The 23,736-nt window shown below is 44.8% G+C and overlaps 3 protein-coding genes across 3 annotated transcripts; 1 reads left to right on the forward strand and 2 right to left on the reverse strand.

Annotated features, from left to right (window-relative positions):
- Window positions 1-2,554: 2,554 nt before the first annotated feature.
- LOC117145245 (asparagine-rich zinc finger protein AZF1) lies at window positions 2,555-7,950 on the reverse strand. The gene is made up of 3 exons (XM_033310827.1): window positions 6,178-7,950; window positions 5,025-5,186; window positions 2,555-3,785 (listed from the first exon to the last, which is right to left on the reverse strand). The coding sequence occupies exons 1-3, from the start codon at window positions 7,690-7,692 to the stop codon at window positions 2,886-2,888; spliced, it is 2,577 nt and encodes an 858-aa protein (XP_033166718.1). The 5' UTR covers window positions 7,693-7,950; the 3' UTR covers window positions 2,555-2,885.
- A 6,466-nt stretch (window positions 7,951-14,416) lies between these two features.
- LOC117143444 (estradiol 17-beta-dehydrogenase 11) lies at window positions 14,417-16,668 on the reverse strand. Its single transcript, XM_033308152.1, has 5 exons — window positions 16,445-16,668; window positions 15,394-15,549; window positions 15,091-15,267; window positions 14,939-15,011; window positions 14,417-14,868 (listed from the first exon to the last, which is right to left on the reverse strand). Exons 1-5 carry the CDS (start codon window positions 16,610-16,612, stop codon window positions 14,477-14,479), a joined length of 966 nt encoding a protein of 321 aa, XP_033164043.1. The 5' UTR covers window positions 16,613-16,668; the 3' UTR covers window positions 14,417-14,476.
- A 6,595-nt stretch (window positions 16,669-23,263) lies between these two features.
- On the forward strand, window positions 23,264-23,694 carry LOC117144599. The gene has a single exon (XM_033309890.1). The coding sequence runs from the start codon at window positions 23,367-23,369 to the stop codon at window positions 23,640-23,642; it is 276 nt and encodes a 91-aa protein (XP_033165781.1). The 5' UTR covers window positions 23,264-23,366; the 3' UTR covers window positions 23,643-23,694.
- The last annotated feature ends 42 nt before the right edge of the window (window positions 23,695-23,736 follow it).

Below are 23,736 nucleotides of genomic sequence, written 5' to 3' on the forward strand. Positions count from 1 at the left end.
TTAACAAAAATAAATTGTGAGCGGGACTTTGGCATAACAATTACTCCGCCACCATGTGGTTATGTGCAACATACATATGCATATGTATGCGTACATGGGATGGCCATTTTCACAAAACTCCTGTGTCTGCGTGTCTGCGCTTTTTGTTTGCGGATGTGTTCTCGTTGAGCCTGTAAATATTTAGCTGCCATCCGCTCGTGTTCGCCGACGCCTAGCCTAGCTGCACAGATTCCGCCCTTTAACCTCAAAAGCAAAAAATTCATTTCGGATCCAACTAAAATCCGCACTCGAACAGAGCGCCAGGAGCCAGCCAATGACCACTTGTAGCCCTCAGCGGGCAGTCCAGCAGTCATTTCGATGACCAGGCATCGAGGGTATTAGCGGGGTGTATTGGCACTGGGGATAAGTATGAATTATGCATTATTGGGACTTGAAAACCTAACTAGAAAATTAAACATATTAGTCATTTTTAAAGCTATAAGCCAGGTACTTAAATTATGATAAGTTTCGTTAGCTTTATGAGCTCAATCTCTTTGGCCACATAGTTAGCAAGTCAGATAGATCACTTCTAGCATCTTTTTGTGAAATCAAGTATACGTACTTAACTCAATTTTTGTATAATCCCTTTAAAAATGCGGCATATCCTTCGCCACAGAGTGTGTATGTATGTGTGTATGTGAACACTTTGGGAGTCGGGGAAGGAGTAATAGAAAGTAAGCAAGCAAAAAAGTCAAAATCATGCCTTTGCTCATGTTTTATGTGGGATATTCCGTTGTGTTCTGCTGGGCTGCTTTTAATTGCTTTACATTTTTGTTTATTTTGTTGACGCTGTCCCTGCAGTTCTCTGTGCATGTGTGTGTGTGTGTCCGGTGTGTCTGTATGTGTTTATGTCCTTGTCTGTGTTTGCGGGCTGTAATGAAGACCCGTGTCGGTCTGCATATTAACTGGAACACACTTGCAGCATTTTTAAATGCATAGTGCACCACCCGCCAGCCAACCACCACACCATGCGCTAAACCACCCACTGAACCACCAGAAAAACCCACCAGAAACACCAGCCCTAAGCATTTTAGGGCCGTAGTTGGACAGCGAAAACAGAAACGAGCCATGGGGATGGCCAAGCGTTGAGGGGTTTTTGGCGGGGTGATGGAGGGAGGGAGTGGGGCTTGCGGCTGCAGCAAGTAAATTTGCGCACGGCTTTCATTGTCTGTCATAAGCATAAATGGTTATTAATATTAAAGTTCATAACGGGCAATGTTAACTGCTCATTTAACGGGGCCATGCTTCTGGCCACTTTATTTTTGCCTGACTGCTCCGCCCGCTAGGCAGCCAGCCACGCCCCCCCTGGCCGCATCCGCCCCCCGTTTGCTCATTGATATGTCGGCAGTTGTTTACACATTAACAGCCCGCTGTGCACCACAACCATGGCCATTTGCAACCAGTTAACGAAAGAGGCCATTCGAGCCTTATTAAGTCACTAAAATTGCATCGACAGTGCAACATTGCCACTGGCCACTAGCATCAAGTCAAGGCTTAAGGTTTAACTCGATCATTTTTAATGAGACACAGAATATTACACGATGCAGGGTATAATTTAAATCAAATTAGGCAAATGCGCCACTGATTTAACCCATTTCTCCATGCGCTAAACTTAACGTTCCAGTGACCCCGAATGAACTGCAATCCGTGCGCGAGCTGAACCCAAATTAATTTAAGACTTAAGCCGATTTTTATGAATTGTATATGGATGCAATGCAAATTAATTCGATATATGTAAACAAATAAATGAAAAACTGAGAATGTGTTAAAGGCGAATAATAAATTAACTATGTGCACACACACACACATGCGCCGCACTGGCGTTGTAAATTATTTTTTGAATGCACAGCAATTAAGTAAAGTCAGACGGGCAAACATGAAACGGAAATCCCAGCATGTTGTGCATGTCTCTGTGTCCGATTTTCCGCAGAAATGGCCAGGTGTGAGATATATAATCGGAATCGAATGGATAGGCGTAATCACGGAGCGTTAACAGGAATTATGTATACCGGCTGGATTTTAAAACTGTTTTTTATCGTTACTCAAAGGGTTAATGGGCATGGGCGTAGGGCATCCTGAAGGTATTCCAAATTGAATTACATTCTAAAATTACTGCTAAGTACTCACCGCCTAATCCAAATTTCAGCCAAAAAACAAGGGAGAATGCTATAGTCGAGTTCCACGACTATCAGATACCTCTTACATAGCTAGTGTAAATAGACTACTTACTTTTCAACGAATATAGTATACCCTCTTACTCTACGAGTAACGAGTATAAAAAGCCATCAAGTTAATCTTATTTTGAAACACCGATCTCCAATAAAAAAACACTCGTTAAACTTACACTTTTATGAAGCACCGCTTTAATTTGCTTTAATCCAATTCATTAACATTGCCCACAATCTATCATTGACTTTTTTGTGATCCATACATTAGCATGTTTTGCCAAGTAATTAAAATGAATATTTAAATAAAATTAAATATTCAAATGCAGTTGGTAAGAAAAAAAGTATGCAAATTAAATTATTTATTGTGGCCAATAAGTTTGTTGACAAACTTTAACAATCCAATTACAAGTAGTACTTAGCCGAGACTATTCTAGTTAAATATATACGATTGGGAAGAGTTTGGGAAGACGCGACTAATCACTGGATTGTGTTTTCAAATTCAGGAACGTTTCTTTTGGCGAGGCTTAATCCACTACTTAACTTTAGTATATATACAGGCATGTAGACTTACTTAATGGTAGGCATTCTTATAAGGGCTCAGGCACTGAGATCTTTGGGCATTGAATCGCTGACTTTTCCAGTTGGGCATCTTTAATTTGGTCTAAGGACTAAGCTAACCTAAATGAACTGCGGGAAGTCCAGCATGTCGAAGCTGTTGTCAAACTCGGGCTGCAAATGGAAATTAGCCGGGGGCTGTGGGCTTTTGCATGGCGGCTCGTAGACATCCGTCAGATACTTTGTCACGTACTCGAACGACACAAACTCGCTCAAGTGGCATTTGCTGTCGCCATTGGCGCGGCCATTATTGTTGGCCAGGCTAATTCCATTAGCAGATGTGGCTGGCGTACCTATGGGCTTCGCCGTCGTCAGCAATTGCTCGAGTTCGCTTAATTGATTAATATTCGCATTGTAACGGTTATTGTTGCTGTTACTGTTACTGCTGCCGCCACCGCTGCAAACGCTCAGCACTTCCGTTTCCGGTGCGGGCGCCATGTTGCCATTGCCATATGTTACTGTTGCCGTTGTTGTTGCTGTTGCAGCCGTTGCGGTTGGCAGTGTTGCAGGTCCTGCAGGACCTCCGCTCTGATTGTGCTCGATGATGACAATGCAATTTGACAACTCATTAAAGTTCATTGAATTGTTATTAGCTGCAACACCGGTGCCGCAATTGCTGCGGTCTGTCGTCCTGTCGTTTTCGGGCTGATGCTGCTGCTGCTGCTGCAGCAGCAATGCCTCGCTGCAACTATTGCTGCGGTGTTGTCGCTGATCCCCCGGAGCACTTGGCACGGCCACGCCCACGCCCGCACCCACGCCCCCTTGCACCAGTGCCGACTCGGAGTGACGGCGAGTTTTGGCCGCCTTCTTTGGACCGGAGGGCGGTACGGAGGCGCCGCCGGCAGATTTGCGGCGCAGCTGTCCGTTGGCGTTGCGCAGCGCGTGGTTCTTGACATGTTTGCGGAGGCTGGAGGGATCCGTGTAGCGCTTGGTGCATCCTGGCAGCTGGCAGGCATACGGTTTCTGTACCAAATAGAGCGAGAATCGGTAGAGCGTTGCGTTAGTACTGTAGCATTTGCCTCAGATGCGAGTTCGCATCAAACCGCAGCGGCTCAGTGCCGATGCCGAAAACTATGCAATTGATTTCTCCCATTCGCCCTGCAGGCGCACCTAACTCACTCACACTCACGCACACCCGCACATGGCACTCACACACCCACACAAACGTTCACCAGCTAACAGATGGGCCAGCGTATTTGCCAAGTCAAATCGTTTTGAAATGGCATGCTGCATTTTGTTTATTCTGGCCAGGCAGCAGCCGCTGGCCGAAAGCGACAACAGCAAGGGGCAGTGCACTCGAAAAAGGACCTTTATTAACTTGGAAAGTGGTATTTGTCTTGGAGAACGAACTTAAAGCTTAGAAATTGTTTTAGTTTTATAAAAAAAAAGTATACCTACTGCATAAATGTATGCACTGCAATAACTATGAAAACTATCTTAAGCGTGAAGAATTTCTATTTGAATCACCCATTTCTCTGAGTGTGCCGCAAGCATTGGCAGCCGCGCCAGGCCAACACACATTGTATCCTTTTGTGATCCTGATTGGCTGCCCTGCCCCTTCAGCTAGGCAACGAAAGTAACTCGTTTAGTTTATTCGATTTGCCTGCCGCGGTTGTTGCTGTTCTGGCCATTGCTGCTGGCTGAATCGCTGGCCTTTTCAGCTGGTTTTGACCTTTTTTCCGGTTGTCGTACGCGCTGACGCGGCTGCTGTTAGTCCCTGCCCCTGTTCCTGCCCCACCACCATACTCCCTTCCGTATTCCGATTGCGATTCCTATTCGGATTCGTAGTCCTATTCCAGCTGCTGTTACTTTGGCCATCGGCCACCGCTCGCTCTCACAGATAGAGCACACACGCAAAACTATAAATCACTCAGGCAGCGAAATGCGAAATGTGCACATGTCATGCTGGCAGCAGCAACAGTGGCTCCTCCTTCGACCATTTCTTTCTCTCGTTCTTTTTTTGTTTTGCAGAGTGGCTCCTGGTTGGGCCGCTAAGCGCCTTGGAGTCCATTAAATCTTAAAGCCGCTCCACGCTCGTCGGGTGAAGCCCCAGCTGCATCTTTTGCAGCCGCGAGCTCTTCAATTTCCTTTTGACACGCACTGCAAATTGCCGGGACCCCAGAGAAAAGGCCAACACAACCCATCCTGGCACCGCCCACTCATTCAGCCGCACTCATATGCATAGCATATAGGGATACTCACCGTATCGTAGTGGGTCCTTTGATGTTTCGCCCGATCCGAGCTATTGCTGAACGCTTTGAGGCAACCTTTATACTGGCAGCCATAAGGCCGCTCGCCCGTGTGCGAGCGTTGATGAATTTTCAAATTTTCCAAACGCGAGAATGCTTTATTGCAGCCGGGAAACTGTAATGGAAAAACAAAAAGGTGCAAAGGTGTCATCGAAAATTGCAATTACCAAGGGTGGGAGGGCAGGGGATTTTTGCAAGGAATGGCGAAAGGGATAAAGCAAGAGGATGAGGCACTGGAAGGACGCATAAAATTGTGACCTCGCAGCAGATGCAGATGTTACTGTTGCCGCTGACGCCCGCAGGTGTTGCACGTAGTAGCCCCGCCCACTCGCAACACTCGACCACTCCACCTGAAAAGGGGCAAATTACGTTTCTGCAACAGAAACAGTAAGAGAAACCGAAACAGACACAGAAACATGTGTAATGGCAAATGGCAGCTGGAGCAGCATCAGTGGGCCAAGTTGATGATGTCCGAGCCAATTTAATCGAAAAAAAAGCCGGCAAGAATCCATCAATTACTCAAAAATCAAAACGAAAGAGCATGGCAAAGGGCAGGGATAGAAGCTGTGGGCGAGTGTTGGACCTAATAACATTACCAGCAACTCCATTTCAAGTGGACTCCGGATTCCGTCCGGATCCCGCCTCGCAGCTCTCGCCTCGCCCTGTCAATTTCTGTGATTGCCCTGCGCCGCACAATTCATCATCCCAGCGATGGCGCATCAAATGTCAACACGTGCATGATACCACACCATACCATCCACGATGCCACACAAACAAAAAGGAAAGCGAAACGCACAAAATGGGATCCTCCGGCGGAAAAGTCATGTTTGGACGCATAAACAAATGCGCCAGCTGCGGCCAGGGGGAAAAAAATGGATAAAATCCAAATCTATTGTTTGATGTTTGAAAAATGATATTCTATGAGGGATTGAAAAGGTTGGTAAACAGAGAGAAAGTATACACATGTATCTCAATCGATGGATTCCCGAACAGAGTTGCCATTTTTCTTCTAAACAAAAAAAATATTCTACAAGGAAATCTCCTGGCTAGTCATTGGGTTCAAATGGGTTTTGGTGCTGCATATAGAGTTATCATTTCATCCTTACCGGACATTTGTTGGGCTTCTCGCCGCTGTGGACTCGCATGTGGATGAGCAGCTTGTAGCGGGCATTGAAGGGCTTGTACCGCCTGGGGCAGTCCAGCCAGAAGCAGGAGAAGTCCTCGCCCTTGCGCACGTCCACATGGCACTTCTCGATGTGCTCGACGAAGGCCTGTTGGTGCGGGAACTCCTCGTCGCATCCCGTCCAGCGGCAAATGAGTGGGATGGCCTCGTTCTCTGGCTCCGCCTCGGGATCGCAGCAGGTTGAATCTGGCTTTGGATCACTTTCCGCCGGCGGGGCAAACACGTCGTTGTCCAGGTCAACCTCCTCCTCGTTGTAGTTCTCGTCATCGTCACTGTCCAGGTTCCGGAACTCCTCGGCCTTGATGAACTCATCCGATAGATAGTTGACCAGATTGTCCTTGCAGCTGTGTGTTTGCTGTTCCTGCCCATGTGGCTGCTGTAGTTGCTCCTGCTGCTGTTGAAACTGTTGCTGATGCAGATGATGCTGAAGGAACTGCTGCTGCTCGCCCAACATCAGTTCATCTAGTTCATCGATGGTCCAGATGGCCTTGTGCTCGCGATTGGGCTTCTCGACGACCTGGGCCATGTTGTTGTGGTAGTTCTCCGTGGAATACCCCGATCCCTGCTGGTAGAGATTCGCGTTATCCTCGTAGTTGCTGGCGCACATGGGAATGCATTTGGGGGTGCCGAAGGTGGAGTTCATCGATGGTAGTTTCGCCGGCGAGGCCTCCTCTTTGACCTGCTCCTCGAACACGTTGCCCAACTTCGGGGATGCGGCACTCGATGATGCGGCCGCTGAAATCTCGCCGAGATTGAAGTTCAGCCAGGCGTCGAGGTGCGGTGATGAGCACGGTGATTGGTTTTTCGATTGGCAATTAATCTCGTCGTAATTAAAATAATCGATATCCAGATTAATGGAGTCATTCGCCGGCTGCACGGCATACTGACTGCTCTGTGCACTGCACGGTGTGTAGGGTGTGTAAGGGGTATACGGGGTATATGGCGTCTGTGGATGTTGCAGCATGCCGGGCACTTCGGACTCGCCAGTCAGACGCGCTATGTCCTCCGGCTCGAAGCGGAAGATGTCCTCGCGATTTAGCTGCGTGTACTGCCCCTGCTGATAGGGCATGCCCGTGTTTTCCGCCGCAGCGCAGACAATGTCATCCTGATCCGAATCCTGCTGCTGATCCTGGCCAGCATAGTTGTGGCAGTCGCTGAACACGGAGTTCGTCGTCTCGGCGGCGAAGCAGAGGTGTGAGAAGTCCGGAAACTGCAGATCACCGCAGGCGTAACTTTCATTCGTTTCCACCTTGGCTCCCGGCACTCGGAAAATTTCCCGCTCCCCATTATTGGCCGTTATATTGGCACTCAGCGGGGGCGACATGAAGCCGCCGTAGCAACTGGCCGACTCCTTGCCAGAAATCGACGAAATTGCCGAAATCGACGACGTCTTGACGTACATGCCGCCACTTTGGCTGGTCTTCAGCGAGGATGACATAGTATATTTTGGTGGCTCTGCCTCTGGTGATTTGCTGTCGTCCGTTCTTCTGTGCCGGCCGCTTTCACTTTCGCATTTCCGGCAGTTGTCTGGGAAGATTGCCAATATTTTGTAGGTTCGGTTCTCTTTTTTTTTGTTTTCTACGGCCACCGTACGCGGGAAATCCCAAGAAAATCAAACACTCAAACACACACGTAAGTCCGAGGATTTCCTAGGTATCTATATAGTTCAACACTAGCGATGTTCACGCCACCGCGATCTGGCTGACAATAAACCGGAGAGCTGCTGCCGCTCGATATTTAAACGCCCGGAACGGGATGTTCCACGGGCGAGGGAAGGGGAACGGGATCGGGAACGTGGAGCGTTGGATCCTGCCTCTGCCGCTGCCGCAGTTGACGCAGTTCTGGGCGATCTCTGCCCGCTTTTCCTTCGCCTTTGGCACGCACATGTGCTACCGCCGCTGCCGCAGTCAGCGCCGACGTCCCGCCACCTCACCCCTGGCACCCATCACTTTGGACCCCTTCCACCATAGGTTTTTCCTCTTGTTTTAGTCGCAGTGCTGCCGTTGTGGTTGTTGTTCTTGTTAATACTGTTATTTTAGGCTTGTGTTTGCGTATAGAAATTATGCGTAAACTACAACGAGTGCCCTGTGGAAAATGGGAGCATTACGTAGCATTACGTTAAATGAAAGTTAAATGTAACAGATAAATATTACATTAATTTTATAGAGATTTTTTCACAGTAAATTACTTTCTATATTTTCAATAAATGCATACATAAACACTGAATTTATACATAAGTAATCAAATATCATGTAAAAATTAGTAATAACTTTTGAGCCGAGAAGTACAGATGATCCTGAATTCGTTTTCTAAGTTTCCTTTCACTAAGACAAACTATATTTTTACTTCTAAAACTTATAAATATTTTTTATATATTTTTAAAATATATTTCAAGTGCTTAAATCCGACCTATTTGGAGCATTCTACTTTGACATCCCATCGTCGCATTTTCCACAGTGCACTTGACCGTGGCAGTGTCGCTGTGCTGCGTTTTCGTGATCTGCTGGATCCTCAGTCCATTTCCCCGATCCAGCAGATTTCCCCGCCCATTTTCCATTCGCAGCCGTGCTGCACTGTGCGATATTGTTGTTGCACACATGGTGTGCAAGTGTGCGCTGCCCTTCTTCTTGTTTGTGTTGCAGTTGCAGCTATGTGCTATGTTTTAGCACTATTTTTTATTGCCACATAATTCTGGTTCTTCTCTCCGTTTTTGCTTCACCGAGAGTGGCGGATTCGGAATCACCAGGCGGGCGTAAGTACTGTACTACATAAATGGGCTATATTTATTGTGGCAACTCATTTGCCAGTGCGACAAATAGCGCATGCACATCGCATGCACTCGCTTCTCCAGTGCATCATCATCTTGCAGAATGTATCTCAAAGATCGCACTCTCTGCGCGCTATTTTTAGCGCATTTAGCTCGTCCGCTAATGCCTGACAATATGTTTTTAATTTACGCCACAAAAATGCAATTGCAAAACTATTTGTTGTTCCCCTCTCCAATGGCAGCACTGTATTGTCCTAGGTCCTAGAGTGCATTGCCCATTGTGGCTGCAATTGCGATAGTGACGTTTCCGGAGCATGAGTCAGTTTCCTTTCATCCACATCCATTTCCATGTCCCATGACCCATTCCCTATCCCTTTTTTTTTGTGGCCAACGCGGCACTTCATCATTAAATGATGCCATCTCCCTATAATCGCCATATATTTTTTATGATTTTTGGCAAGCGTCGCGATTTGGCGCACGTTCACCCGAATGCGATGATTGTGGGGTCTCTTCTCTTTTTTGCTGTTTTGGGGCGTTTGGGGCTGCCGAATGGTTTGGATCGGCTGGGCTGGTGTGGTCTGGCCTGGTCTGAGGTTGGCATAGGTTGGCAGCTGCCCCTGCCAGGGGGCTTCTGTTCTCGGCCCGAAACGCGTCAAGTCAATTCAGAAACGTTTAACACACAATTCCTGCCACTTGCGCGCTCGTCATTTGCGAATCGGTCGGCGGAGAGCTGGCCAAAAGATTGGGCTTCTGGCCAAAACTGTGCGGCCACCGCCTTTGTTGTCGCACGATTGCGACAACTTACATCATTCTTAAAATTAGGCGATTTTGGCAGCACTTTTTCTCGTTGAGTGCACTGCGAGAAAAGTAGTATGTAGAGTAAGAAAAAATTGGATGCTAAGATAAGATTTAAGGCAAAACACAACAGAATTCAATCAATCATCCAAGTAACTTAATATCATAGTGAATTGTTAAAATTTCTCTTTAGATAGTTAGAAATTCTTTCAAGTGCATCCTAGTCGCCTTTTTGGCCAAGACCTATAGACCTGATGCCAATGCGAGTTGATGTTTTTATGAGTGGCGATGACGCGCGGCGACGTTTCTTGGGAAAACACTCGCCCATTTCCGCTGGTGATTATCAATTTTCCCAGATTTAAGGTAATTTTTCTTGTGCGTGGGCAGCGCTGCGCTGTCGTCCAATTTATGATTTGTCTGGCCCAAGATTCGATTTCAATTAAATGTGCGAGTGAATCACTATCGCCTGAGCCGGCGGAAAATGTTGATTGGAAAACGCAGGCAATTAATTAGCTGCAGCAGCTTGAATGACCCTTGGTCCTGACCTGCGATGACCGACGTTGCATGTGTGAACATTATTTCGATCAGATTGTAATATCCTTTGGCGCAGTGCAACAAATAAGCCGCAACATTAATGGATACACTCGAATGCCGAATGTTTAGTTTGGTCAATAAAAATAAAAGTAAATAAAAGGGAGAAAAAAGCGTACTTAATAAAATTTATTTGTTGCCAAGTAATGAGACGGCGCGGTGTCGATTTGTTAATGAAATTTTTAACTTTATGCTTTCCGCTCTCCGGTTGCGAGGATAAATAAATGTGCATATACATACGTAAACATATACACTCGTGTATTTGTTCTCGTTGAGGGTACTATATGTCGGCTGGGTTCATAAATTTGTCAATGATTTTCCACTTGACAATGCTGCAAATGGTCGCGTTTATTTACTCCACATTCTCCATCAAGTGAGCCGCTGATGTGGCAATGGGTCGCCCTTTTGGGATGGCACTACCACAGTCTACTACAGACCATATCTGGGGTAATTCTGGTTGTGGCAACTATATGGAATGGTTATTGCTTTTGTTTATTTCCAATCACAGACATCATGTGTGCGCTTTGGATTCGGGACTGTCTTTAAATAAATAAATAAAGAAAGCGGGGGAAGGGGTTGAGGTTGTGCTGTGATTACGAGTATCTGTCAAAATAGAATCATTATCTTTTCAAGGAAATTTTGAGTTAACTTCATTTCGAAAAGCTATACAAACAGAATTTCACCAGTAATTAACTAAATTTAAGTAAAAAGACTAGAAAACAATAGAAGCAGATAAAAATATCATTATAGCAAATGTAATTTTCCCTTGGCAAGCAGTCAAAAGATCTTTACACTCACCAAAGAAAAGCTGAAAAACGGCGATTTTCCTGCGTTGAAGGTGTTTTTTGCTCACAGCTTATTCCATAGCTCACATTCATCGCATTCAACACGTAAATTTGTCAGGCGGTAATTTGATTTTGTTTAGCCATGAAAAATGGAAAACCCCCGCCTTTGTGGCTGTTTAATTTGTAATTTGAGCCGCGCAGGCGCGACATTCAACTTGAACTATCCTCAGGCTCCCTGATCCCCGATCCGAAAAACACAAAATCTGAAATTCAAAATCCCAAAACCCCACACTCATTCCCCGACGATGTCCTGTCAAAATGTCAAATGATTGCGTTGACATGCATGCCGCAGTGAGTAGTCGCTATCGCGGCGATATGTGTGTGTTTTAGCATAATTCGATTCGAAAGCGATTTGTGGACCCTCGCTGAATGGATGGAGTGAGTGTCACTCACACTATTCGATCTATTCGAGTTAGTCGTTTGCATTATAATGAGCCGTTGCCGTTGACCCCTTGACATTTTACAGCTCGAAAACCGAAGCCGAACACATGTGGCAAGTTCAAAAGTTGACAGCAAATTGACTGTATTTATAAACATTTTAAAGGCGTCGCATAATAAAAAGTAAAATCCAAGAAGTATACTAAACGGAAAACTGAAGCGTGTGCACGCCCCCCGAATGAATTTTAATATGCAATTTTTATGATTACTTCGCTGGGGGGAGGTATTGGTGTTCCAATGTGGCATCTGTGCAGGATTGGGGCGTTTTTACGATCGCCGCTCTCGTGGGCGTTTCAAGTTCGCATTTACGGTGGCATTTTGTCTACTCATTAAAACCCCTGACTGGCCATAGACCGTTATTTACTGTTTCGTTTAATTAGTTAAACATGTGATTTATGCACCCGAAACGCAGCGTATCGCATTGCATTTGGCGGCAGGAGCAGGACTGTGAAATTCCCGTAAACAAGGAGGCTAGTTTGTCCTTTGCATGCACTGAGAAAAACTACAAGGAAGTTTAAAAGATATAGAATATATATAGTAACTGAAGTGCTTTCAATCGAAATATGAAAGTAAATTAAGCAGGAAAATATTTCTTGGGTATAACATATGTTGCAAAGAATTTTTCTCTGTGCACCCAAAATCAATGTACCATCAAAATTAGTTACCTTCGCATTAGCCACGTGGAACGTGGCCTGGTCAGCTTTTTAATTAGTTTTGGACGCCTGACAGTCAAAAGTCGTCATTTTGCGGAGCAAGGTTACCGAAAATGGGAAATCCGGATGTGTGAAATGGAAATGCAAATGTGCATGCAACGGCAAATGAAATTTTGTGAGCAACCTGACACGGGCATACAACTCTTCATTAAATTCATTTGGCGAATACGCAGCTGATGGACCAACCTGACTGCTGCTCGATTACCCAAGTCAGAAATGTCCAACGGATTACGGGAGCATGTAAATCGGAATGTGAATGGGGGAAACAACGAGCGAGGGGCACAGGTGGCACATAACCACTGCTACGCCGGGAACTCTTTCCGATTTCCCACGCACTTCACTCACAGCTCATAATAAGGCGCAAGACGGCAGCCGAGTTCCCAGATCCATCTGTGTGGGGATAGATCCCCATGGATCCCGATAATCACACGCGGAAATGCCTCGTTTGTCCGCCGACGGCAACCCATCGAAATTAAAAAGTGCTCGTCAGTGGCGAAGACAAACAATAAACCAGAATCCCAATCCCAATCCCAATCCGAATCCGAATCGGAATATCGGGGGCGGATCCGAGTGGCAGTGGCACAGTGGAGTTTTCAATCAGGATGCCATTGAGGCGTTACATGCGACACGTCTGTGCCTCTTGGGGTTGCAACATGTAATGTTGCGATGGGCTCACGCATCATTAACGGCTTTTTAATTGGGAATTACGGGTAGGAAGTCTGGCGAGGATTGGGCGCCCTTTTGCTTTCCCACACAATCGACTTGATTTGCTGACATAATATTTTCTCTAGTTACTTGCCGGAAAAGCCAAGTAGCAGGTCTCAGGGGCTTTTACTCATTTTCCGATGTTATTTTTGCATTTGGCTGCATTATTTTTTCATTTTCCTAAAGCGTTTCTTGCTACTCCTACTGTTACTCCTGCTGCCGGAATGTCTTTTTATATTTTTCTTAATTTCACTAAAGTTGCCATGCACATGTCCTGGGCCCAGAAAGAAAAGCCAGATGCAGCTGGAAAGAAATTCCACATAAATGCAGTATCCTGTAGTGCGTGTGTGTGCGGCTAAAGCATTTCAGGTTGCAGTGATAGCATAAATAAAATAAAAGCGCCAGGACGCAGCCAAAGATGAGGGAAAACGTGGAAATATGCAAGAAATTCATGCTGTATATTTATGCTACTGTGTGTGTGTGTGCAAAGCTCGCGCCGAGGAAAATAAGAAAAATGGAAAATTCCTCGTCTGCCGCCGCGCCACTGTTGCAATATTTCTCTTAATGTGTTGCATTAATTTCACCAGCATAAAGATAAAGGAACAAAGCACAACTGTGAACTGCGAACAAAAAGACGACGGTTTTCTTAGCCAGCTTCTCTCGTTTTTTGTCTGCGAAAGGAATCACTTTAACCAAAACACAATCTGTCAGCCACTCTCTGTCCTAATGGATCCCACTCGACCCTATTAGGCAACAATTTCGTTTCCTTTCGTTTCGTTTGAAGTGGCAAAAACGCTAGTGCATATGACGCACTACTTTCACCCGATTGCTCTAAAAACCCTGAATATTTTAGTGGAAAGCGCCTAAAGCCTTATACTTTTTCTATACAATATCCCCAGCTGCATTTTTTCACCACCTTTCGCGCTCTGTTTTTCTTTTTTTAATTTTGCAAATATATATAAATCACACAGCCTCAATGACCCCATAAAAGTTGCATAATGAGATTCAGCACAGGGGCGGAAAGTGGGTGTGCTGAAAAGTTGATTCCACCGGCCATGCCAACTGACAAATGCAGGCGGAGCATCCAGACGGAGCTGGAAAATTAAAGCAATCCCGGCTGCTGGCTGAAATTAAATGAAATACACATGACTGGAGCCCGTGGAGTCCGTGGAGCTCTTGGAGCTGGCGAAGCCTGTGGCCAGTTGTCCGTGACCAGTCGGCCGCAGAAAGTATCTTTAATCGGATTTTAATGGAACGCTTTTAAGCAGCGCCGCCACCTGTAAGACCCCGGGCAGTAAAGACCATGTATTCCTTATTTTTCCGTAACCGGACCAATATTTTTATTCACCTCCACCCGTCGGATGCTGCTCAGGAATGCTCTTCTCGAAGCTTCTTAAATTTATTCCTGCTGGACAAGAGAATAATTCGATCTTGCCATTCGGCGGGAAAAATGAGAATCAGTCGGTAGAGTATGGCTGCCATTCTCGGCAAGCTGATCTCGGCCTCACCCCTCACCATTCCGTCCACTATTCGCTGGGCCACCTCCTCTCCGGTGAGCAGTGGATATAGGTCGCCAAATCCTATGGTATGCGTCAGCTGCGTAACGTCAGTGTTGGTGCGCAGAAAGCTGGGCAGCACGGTGGTCACATGGATGTCCTTCTGGTTCTCCAGAGCCAACTCCATGCGCAGGGCCCTCATGTGCGTCAAGGCGCCCGACTTGGTGGTGCTGTAAGTCGCACTGTAGGGCAATGGGAAAACACCTGAAACGAGTTCACACTCGAATTTAGGTACATACTATAGAGTATAGATACTTTGTGGTAAGTCTCGCACCTGCCAATGAACTGATTGTAACTATGAAACCTTTGCGCAACTCCTTCATTTTGGGTAGGAAAACCAGCTTGGTCTAAGTGAAATTAATTAAAGTAAATAATTATTTATATTACCTATGTAAACCAAAACTGGTTTCGATCAAGAAAACTCACCCAGAAATGCGACGAAAGATTAACATTGATCATTAGCTGCACATCGACTGGGTCCGGATTAAACATATTGCGATGCATCATGACACCTGCATTATTAACCAGGACGGTTACTGGACCCAGATCCTCGACCACTTTGGAGTTGAGCTCGACTAGATCGCCGTAATTGGTTACATTGGCCTAGGAAATTGGAATTTGCAAAAGATTGTAATTACTCGTAGTTATTTTAATTATTGTTTTGCACTATCGATTATTTAAAAACCCGTATTACAAGATATATATATAAATATATATAAGTTAATGTACCTTGTACGCCTTTGCGCGAACCTTATAGATATCTTGGATTTGCTTGACGGTGTCTTCCGCTCCGGAGACATTGATATCCACCACGGCGATGTGACAGCCTTTTCTAGCCAGTTCCAAGGATATGGCACGACCTAGTCCATGACCAGCTCCAGTGACCTAGATCGCAACGAGATAAACACACTGATTATATAAGTTGTGAGTCATTGACTGCAATAAGCACGCAATCAGGTTCATCGCTCAATTTCAAAGTTATGACAAGCTAATGAAACACTGACACTGCAATTCATTTTTCAAAAAATGTTCAAATTGTTTAAATTGTGATTTAAAATAAATTAAATTCAAATTAATAAGTATAAAAGTAATAAAAAATTCTTACATAATATGCGAAATAAAAATGACTTAATAAGCTAAACTGCGAATATACTTACGACATTTCCTGATTGAAATAAAAATAAAATTGAATTTAAAAACGGTTTTCAATAAATTAAAGCATAAACCCCCGCTCTAAATTTACCTCAATAATTGAATCAATTAATCTTTTCAAGTCGATTCAAATTGTGCCGGTTATTCCAGTTTATTACGTTTTTTAATAAATCTGAGTGAAGGGCCACATACTTTGGTTGCATAATGGCCCTTGCCATTTGTAAGTGGAATACAAATTAAAATGATCATTTAGAATTGCGTCAATATGTGCGCAAATGGCAATTTAAATGTATGAATAAACTGTCAAATTAGCAGAAAAATAAATTCAAAACTGCAATTGCACGAATTTAGGAGCAGATTAATGTCTTTGACCATTAACCCTACAATGAAAATCCATCAGCTTAAAGTTGGCTAATTCGTTCTGTATCTGATGATAATTGCAGCTTATAGTCTGCAGATACTTTTGGTAAGCACAAAACTTTGCTGATATTACAAAATATCCATACATTGTCTGAAATTTATACGATTCACTGACTTCTCCAACTGGCATGTAACTAACACGCTTTCGACAGCCAAGTTTATGTAATAGTTTGTTTTTGTTCATCTCGAGTATTTGGCCCAAACTCACCACGGCCACTTCTCCCGCGATACTTTTCGGTGCCGAACAGCAGCAGAGTTTGGCAATCAGTCGGCCGAGTAGTGCTACCAAAATGAGTAGTGGCGTTATGGCCGCCAAACCGATCAGTGCGATTAGGGCCTGCAGTTTGACCAGAGTGCTTCGTACTACTTCCGACATTTTCTTAAGTCACAACCGTGCCGAGAGAATGGCGAAAACGCATTGAATCGCAAGTCTCCAAGCCGCGAATCTCGAGCGGATCGATCGGCAAAACTGGCTTGCCGTCGCGATGGCAATTCGAGTGTATCCACAATTGACCCGGTTCGCGGGGTTCGGCAATTAGCCGCGACTTTCAGCGAAACTCCCAAATGAATGCGAGCGTGTGGCAAGTGTGTCCATTTGCCATATGCTGCTGCTCTCTCACCTATTAACCAGCGCGGCCCCAACTCCCGGGCCATGTTTTCGGTGGCTCTGGAGTTGGGGGGTATGGGTTCTTGTCAGCAAATAAACACAAAAGTCACCTCCTGCACAGATGAGACAGTCGCGGCAGCGAACCAGCAGCCCCATTAGTAATAAATAAAAGCCATTTTTTGTGACTACAACTACAACAAGTGTGGAGCAGCTACACATATCCAAACAAATATACTTGTGTATATGTATGTATGTACTTACACCAGCGTTCAATAAATGTGGAAAAAAGAAAAGCGGAGAGATGCCAACGAAAAAATGATTTTCTGACAATAAAGTGGATATCCATAAACGAATCGGAGCAGCAGAACATATAGAAACGTATATAGACAGGGAAAGGATAATTTTATATTGCTAGTGGGGGAGGGGGGGTTGCAGTGGAAGGGGGTGGGGGGCGAGTGCCGGCTGTGGTTTTAGTTAAAAATAACAAAGAGCGAGCGACAAAAACGAGATTCGTAAAAAACGTATATTTCATATTCAGTTTTTCTTTTTTTTTTTCAGGGTGCTTTAGCTGCTCCATAAAGTTTGCCATTAATTTTCCGGGTAATGAGAGTATTACCGATGCAGTAATGTGCAAAAACGATTTATTATATATATACCGCTGAGATTGAGCGATAAAATAATTAAGGTGTATATTATAGTTGTGACGAAGTGAAATAGATTAAACAAAAAGGAATTTATATTTATATCACACAAATTATTTGTTCTGTTGTCAAACAAATATATAGTAATCTATAATTAGTTATCTATTGCGACTGTCACTGTATATTTGCACTTCTTAGATATTGCTCACATTTTTTTTTTATTTAAAGGGTATCCATTAGTCGATTTTTAATGACATTAGTACAATATTACCCACACACACAACCCTTTCTTCTCCCACTCCCGCTGGCAATGGCATTTTAATAGAGTTTTAGCCGGGCCAAGGTGCTGCAGCAATCGGGCAGGTTAACCCCACACCCCTCCCACCCCCTCCCCCCTTTAGTTTTCTTCCACCACCCCCTTCCCCTTAACCAGCACTTGCGACACTTTTGGTTTTGTATCAATTTATTGCACTTGGCGCACTCGAGGGCATGTGTCGATCGCTGGCGGAATAGCTTTGGTTCACTGCAAATGAAAACGAACTCAAAAACCGGCACCCCATCCTCCTGGCCACACACACACATATGTACATACACACATATGTATGTGGCCTGGAATGCCTCCTTGGCTTCATTTCCATGCGCATTTTGGCGCAATTACGAATCCTACTTCTTGGCTGTGGACTTGCTTCTTACTTTTTTACTTTACTCCGCTGCACGTGATGCAATTTTGTATTTATTTAAGCGCAGCACTCGCTCTCGGATGGATGTTGCCAAAATCGGGTCACACTTTGTGCACGTGGTGCCGCCGCGCTTTGCATGCGACTTTTTTGCGGCTATTGGACTGCGATGATTTATGGGCGAGGCGTCTGCGTATTTGGTGGAGCAGGAGCAGCAGCAGGAGCTGGAGGAGCACATGGCACTGGCTGCCTCCTCCTTTCCATTTGCCATCCCTATCTGCGGTGGCAAGCTATAAAGATAGCGATACTTGAGCGTCCCGCTGCGAGCCCCTTAATTGTCAAAACTCCGTGCCACTCAACGCTGTCCCGCCAACAACACTTCAGCTCCAGCTCAAAGGGTACTCAAAGAACACCGGCGGTGGAGCTAAGGATCGGTTAGTGCTGCTCAACTCGGTGATCCAAAAAACGAGCCAAGTTTGACATTATATTGAAAATATTGGAGTTTAATAAAAAAACTTATATGTTCGATTTTTGCGTTGGTACTATATATCTGTTATTACTGAAGTCTGTGCTTAAGCAATCTTAAAATTCTTGTTCTTAATATAACATTTTAAATAATAAATTTTTTAATAAATAAAAATTGTCAATTAATTCAGTTGATTACCTTGAAAAATAGCTAAATTCGAGAAGAAATCATCTCAATTGACTGCTCGGTGGAGCGAGATGTAGCACAAAAAATGTAGCAAAGTGCTTGGGGTAAAGGATTAGTGGTGGTTAAACCTGTGCACCGAAGTTTCCCACGGCAAAGGATGAGCCGCTGGCAGGATGGAAACGCAATGAGATGGCCGGAATGAGGGAATGAGAGGCGGCCGCAGCTGGCGGAGGAAAGTGAAAAGTGTCGAGAGGATTTTGAGTGCTCAAACGCGTTAATCTCGATGGCATGGCTCTCCGTTTTTTCCATTAGTTTTGTAATATTTCACATTAGCATGTCGGCCACTCAGAGCTTAGGACTCTTGTAAGGAACCAACAAAAATTAAAAAAAAAACACAAAAAGGGTGGAAAGGGAGCAGGGCGAGGCAATTTCTCAGCGCGGCTGTCAACACCAATCTGAAGTGCTACTGCGAGAGCTGAAACAGCAGCAAGTGCAGGACATAATGAGACACGGATAACAGGCCATTTCGATTATGATCCTTGCAACATGTGTTCTAGTTTAGTACAGCAATGCAACAAGTGCACCGCGGGCCGTAAAGTAAATAAATTAGCCGGTCGTGTAATGCGCAAGAATCCGTAGGATCGAAAACATTCTGCAACATGACACCTCGGCCAGGATTCGAGGAGCTACCGCATCAGGATGCAGCCTCGAGAATGTGTTTGTTTAGGTGCAAGGATAACGCATTCTCACGCCTGCCAGGAGCAGCCAAGCAACATGGTTGCCTTCCAACCCAAATCCACTTGAACCCACCACTGACAGTCGAATGTCATAATTCAGCGGCGGGTAGAATGCGCGGCAGGTTGCCAGGATAATCAAGTTGCAGCTCCCTCTGCCGCTGTTTGTTTAGCTGAGGTTTTCCTTTGCCCCATTTTGATTTTCCATTCTTCTTTTTTTATAGCTCCCGAAGACTTTATTGCCGCCCGGGATGGGATAATCCCTATTGACATATTTATGCACGGTTCAAGCAACGAAATGGAAATTTTTGGCGTCGCATGGCTCGCTGGCATTTGCCTTTCGCCCTTCACGGGGGCGTGGCACCCGGCTAATGGGCACCACATGTAAGTGTCTCTAGGTGAATGAATTAATGTCCCGCCTCCAGAAGTCCTCGGGTTTTCACACGGAAAAAATGGATGCTATGAAGCTAAAATGGTATATAGGATTGTAGTAGTTTTCCCATCTTTGACTTACTTCGAGTACTTTGAATTTTCCTCCGTGCAGCAACCTTTCCCCTAGTCTAAGTTCGAGTTCAAGGTGCAGCACATGGCTGTCGAGCTGTGTGGGAATTATCTAAGGAAAATACGTTACGGCGGGCGGCCAAAACACCTGTGTCAATGCCGGCATATCGGGCGTTGCGCTGCTTAATTCTCGTAATTAATTTTGCGTGCCACAGACAGAGGCAGCAGCAGATAAATACGACGCAGACGGTGGGAATGGTGGCATAGGGACAATGGAGGATGTCCTGATGCACGGCATTAACTGAGCATGCAAACGATGCGTCAACGATGGTCCTCGGCCCGGGCAGCTAACGCTATTATTTACACAACAAACACTTGTAATTACACAAAGGGCGGCGGCGGTGGCAGGAGGATCCTGCGGAGCAGGAGTAGGACGGAGCCGCAATTAAAAGCGAAAGGATAAACACAAATAAATGAGCGACACAAAAGGGGCAGACACGGCAAAGACAACTCGGCTGCAGCTGACTTGGCCCACTGCCACTAGCAGTACCACTACCATTGGTACCTCCACTACTGTTCGGGCCAAGACAAAGGCAACACTCTGGGCCCCAAAGACAACAATGACAGGCGGACGGCATTAAATAATTGCTCATACACGAGTGTTACGCACAAAAGCATTTAGAATGGCACAGGAAGTGAAACAGGACGAGCCGAGCAAAAAACTGTCCAGCACGTGTTGCAGCTCGTCTCGGAAAACCCAGCCATGTAATCCCATCCCATCCCAACCCAATCCGATGCGATTCCAAGCGCCCGCCGCCACCTTTTCGGCTTCGGTGTGTGAAAACTAGTTAACAGCTTTTATTTACTTGGCAAACAGACTGAAACGTTGTAAAACAACAAATGCTTAAGCCGCAGGATATAAGCATAACAGCACTCACCAGCACACACGTCCTTCCACTGTGGAAAAAAAGAAGGGATTACTATGATGAATTGCATGCACGTCAAGATTTGTGCTTAAGAAAATATTGAGTTAAAAGGATTTAAACTTAGAAATGGGTATTCTTAATTTTATTTATGTTCTGTTATTTGTTATGTTATATATATCATGTAGATAGTGGTTCCAGTTTGCTTTCTTCTATAATCATTTTTTGAATCTTGCCTTATAGTTTCTTGCCGTGCATGCCACTCGGGGCACGAACACGACCAGCTTGGCCAAAAAGTCCACGTTGTCCACTGTGGTCAGCGGCATGGAGAATGGAGACGACGCTGATGGAGGCGAGCGTGCAACTGACTGCGGCGCTCGGACATCTCATAACCAAAGTGAAAAGTTGGAAAGTTGGAAAACAATAACGGGCAGCGATGCGGGGCACACATGTCCTGCCTGAGCAATCGCCTCCAAAGCAGTGTCCTTCGGCCAGGATGGCCACAACAAGTGGCGGCAGCCAGGGAACCGGCTACACACACCGTGACAAAGTTCATGGACCACAATGGAGCTGCAGCTCACTTAGTATTCTCCGCTCGGTAAGGACATTCAACGTGGCACAACGACCAGGACTACTAACACACACATAAATTATATGCCTTTATTTGGAGCAAAACAGTGTAAAACGCAAATGCAACCTGATGACAACAACAGGCTGCGTAATGCAACAACAGAACCAGAAGCCGTAGCCAAAGACGTGACAACAATGAGACTTTTCGGCAAACAAACGAGGCAAACCAAGAGCGCTTTTCAACTAATGACGACGAGCAGAGTAACAAAAACGTATTCAAACTGGGCGGCGGAGGCAACAAGTTGAGCCGTTTAGATTTAGAGCTTGTAAAGTGTGTGCGGAAAATTCAATAACCAAGCGATAACAACCTCAAGAACAGATCCAAGTTAACCCGGAAAAGACCAGGGAAATCCAGGCAACAAGGCAAGGCACTCGAGCTGAAGGATATCGGCACAAATGCATATGCATATATGCATGTGTATGTGTGTGTGTATGTGGGCAGGCCGGAGAGATGACAACAAAAGCCTGCTTAATGGCAATAATAACAGATTTTAGCCAACCACAAAGAAAACGTCAACAGAGGCATACTTTTTGGCCAGTTTGGCCAGCAGCAGGTTGGTCGGTTGGTTAATGGCCAGTGAGTGTGGCAGGAAGTTCACTTCACAGCCAGGACGACACATCCTTGCAGCAGTCACTTTGAATGAAAATTCATTAAGTGAAAATGCGTAAGCCAGCAGATGAAACAAATGGGGAAAACCGAAAGGAGCAGTCTATCCTCTTAATAGCCAAAAAAATGAACGCATCATTGGACAAGCAACCACATCCATCAGCCGATTGGCTTTCAATTTGCATTCGATTAAAAATAAATTGAGGCACCTTGTTCTGCGGCTAACTAAATAGTGGCACCGCATTCGGTGGAGCCCACTCCAATTTTTAGTACCGAAATGGGGGATGTGGGGAACGCGACCACCGCAGTATGGGGCCAAAAAAATTGATTTCAACTTCGGTTGCCGCCGCGTATTTATAGGCTGAATTGTCATTTTCTCCTCTTTTCTGCTGTTTTTTTTTTACTTTTTTGTTTTTTACTTCAACCCAATCCTGAATGCCAACAAAGAGTTCTCGAAAAGAGAGCGTAAAACAAACAAATCACGGACCGATATGCACACATAAAAATGCATAAATATTCTATTTTGAGTTGACATTTTGACAAGTGAATATGAATATTGCAGTCGCAGCGCACAAATTTATAATTGATATGTATAAATAATGGACAAAGCCATTTTGTAAATGGGTTTAATGAAATGAACGAGTGTAGCTCTTGTAATAGCTCGCCAATTACAAACAAAGCAAAACAAACAATTGTCAAAAAATAAGAGTGGACTTTCAGGTGCCCTGGGCCCAAAAATGTTCAAAAAATAATAAATAAAATATAAATAAAAAAATAAATAAATAAAATAGAGCTCCTCAAATGGCCAGCAACTTACTATTATTTGTTTAAGCAAGAGACTTTAAAAAACGTTTCATAGAAAAATCATCAATTTCACCCATTTAATATACCCCTTAAATCTCAATTTACAGGTGCCATCGCTTAAATAAAATATACTTTATATTTCACGTTTTGCGTTAAAAGCAAAAGTACCCAAAGCCAGTTAGCTGCAATTTCAATTAAATTAAATCGGTTTTTGGTAAGCAACTTTAAATATGTTCGACAAACCAAGTCAAATTTGCTTTACACTTCGAATCCCAAAACCACTTTGGCTATGCTTTAGATGAAAAAATTTTAAAATTTCAATTGAAAGTTGCTTTTCCTACCCTTGAAGCCCTGATGGATAACGCCAATGAGCGGATGCAGCGGGAGCTGGACAGTCTTTTGATGGAAAGTCGCCAGGCCCTCAACGTGTATTATCTATCCCAGCTGACCAACAACTCGGAGCGTATGATGGGCAGAGTGAATTCCAGCTTGGATGCCCTGAACACCGCCCTTGACAACCTGGAGGCTCGAACGGACCGGGTTATGGTCGAGTTTCAGAGGATGATCAGACCACAAATGCCGGCACAAGGTCCGCAGGATGGATGCGGAGATTCGAATACCAGGTCGTAGGCTGGCAACCGGTTTGCAATAAATTTAAATAATAAATTAAGCCGATTATGATGCGTAGATATAAATGTATTTTATTTTTATATGGAAACCAATT

Source organism: Drosophila mauritiana, chromosome 3R (assembly GCF_004382145.1).
Source record: "Drosophila mauritiana strain mau12 chromosome 3R, ASM438214v1, whole genome shotgun sequence".
In the NCBI taxonomy this organism is placed as follows: Eukaryota; Metazoa; Arthropoda; class Insecta; order Diptera; family Drosophilidae; genus Drosophila; species Drosophila mauritiana.

Excerpts from the sequence above, each read along its gene's own strand:
- LOC117145245 (XM_033310827.1), bottom strand. The coding sequence starts at position 7,692 with ATGTCATCCTCGCTGAAGACCAGCCAAAGTGGCGGCATGTACGTCAAG. Across the intron at positions 5,187-6,177 it reads AGAAGCCCAACAAATGTCCG|TTTCCCGGCTGCAATAAAGC; the intron begins GTAAGGATGAAA and ends TTTCCATTACAG. Across the intron at positions 3,786-5,024 it reads AAAGGACCCACTACGATACG|AAACCGTATGCCTGCCAGCT; the intron begins GTGAGTATCCCT and ends TATTTGGTACAG.
- LOC117143444 (XM_033308152.1), bottom strand. The coding sequence starts at position 16,612 with ATGTCGGAAGTAGTACGAAGCACTCTGGTCAAACTGCAGGCCCTAATC. Across the intron at positions 15,268-15,393 it reads TTCGCGCAAAGGCGTACAAG|GCCAATGTAACCAATTACGG; the intron begins GTACATTAACTT and ends CCAATTTCCTAG. Across the intron at positions 15,012-15,090 it reads ATCTTTCGTCGCATTTCTGG|ACCAAGCTGGTTTTCCTACC; the intron begins GTGAGTTTTCTT and ends AATTTCACTTAG.
- LOC117144599 (XM_033309890.1), top strand. The coding sequence starts at position 23,367 with ATGGATAACGCCAATGAGCGGATGCAGCGGGAGCTGGACAGTCTTTTG.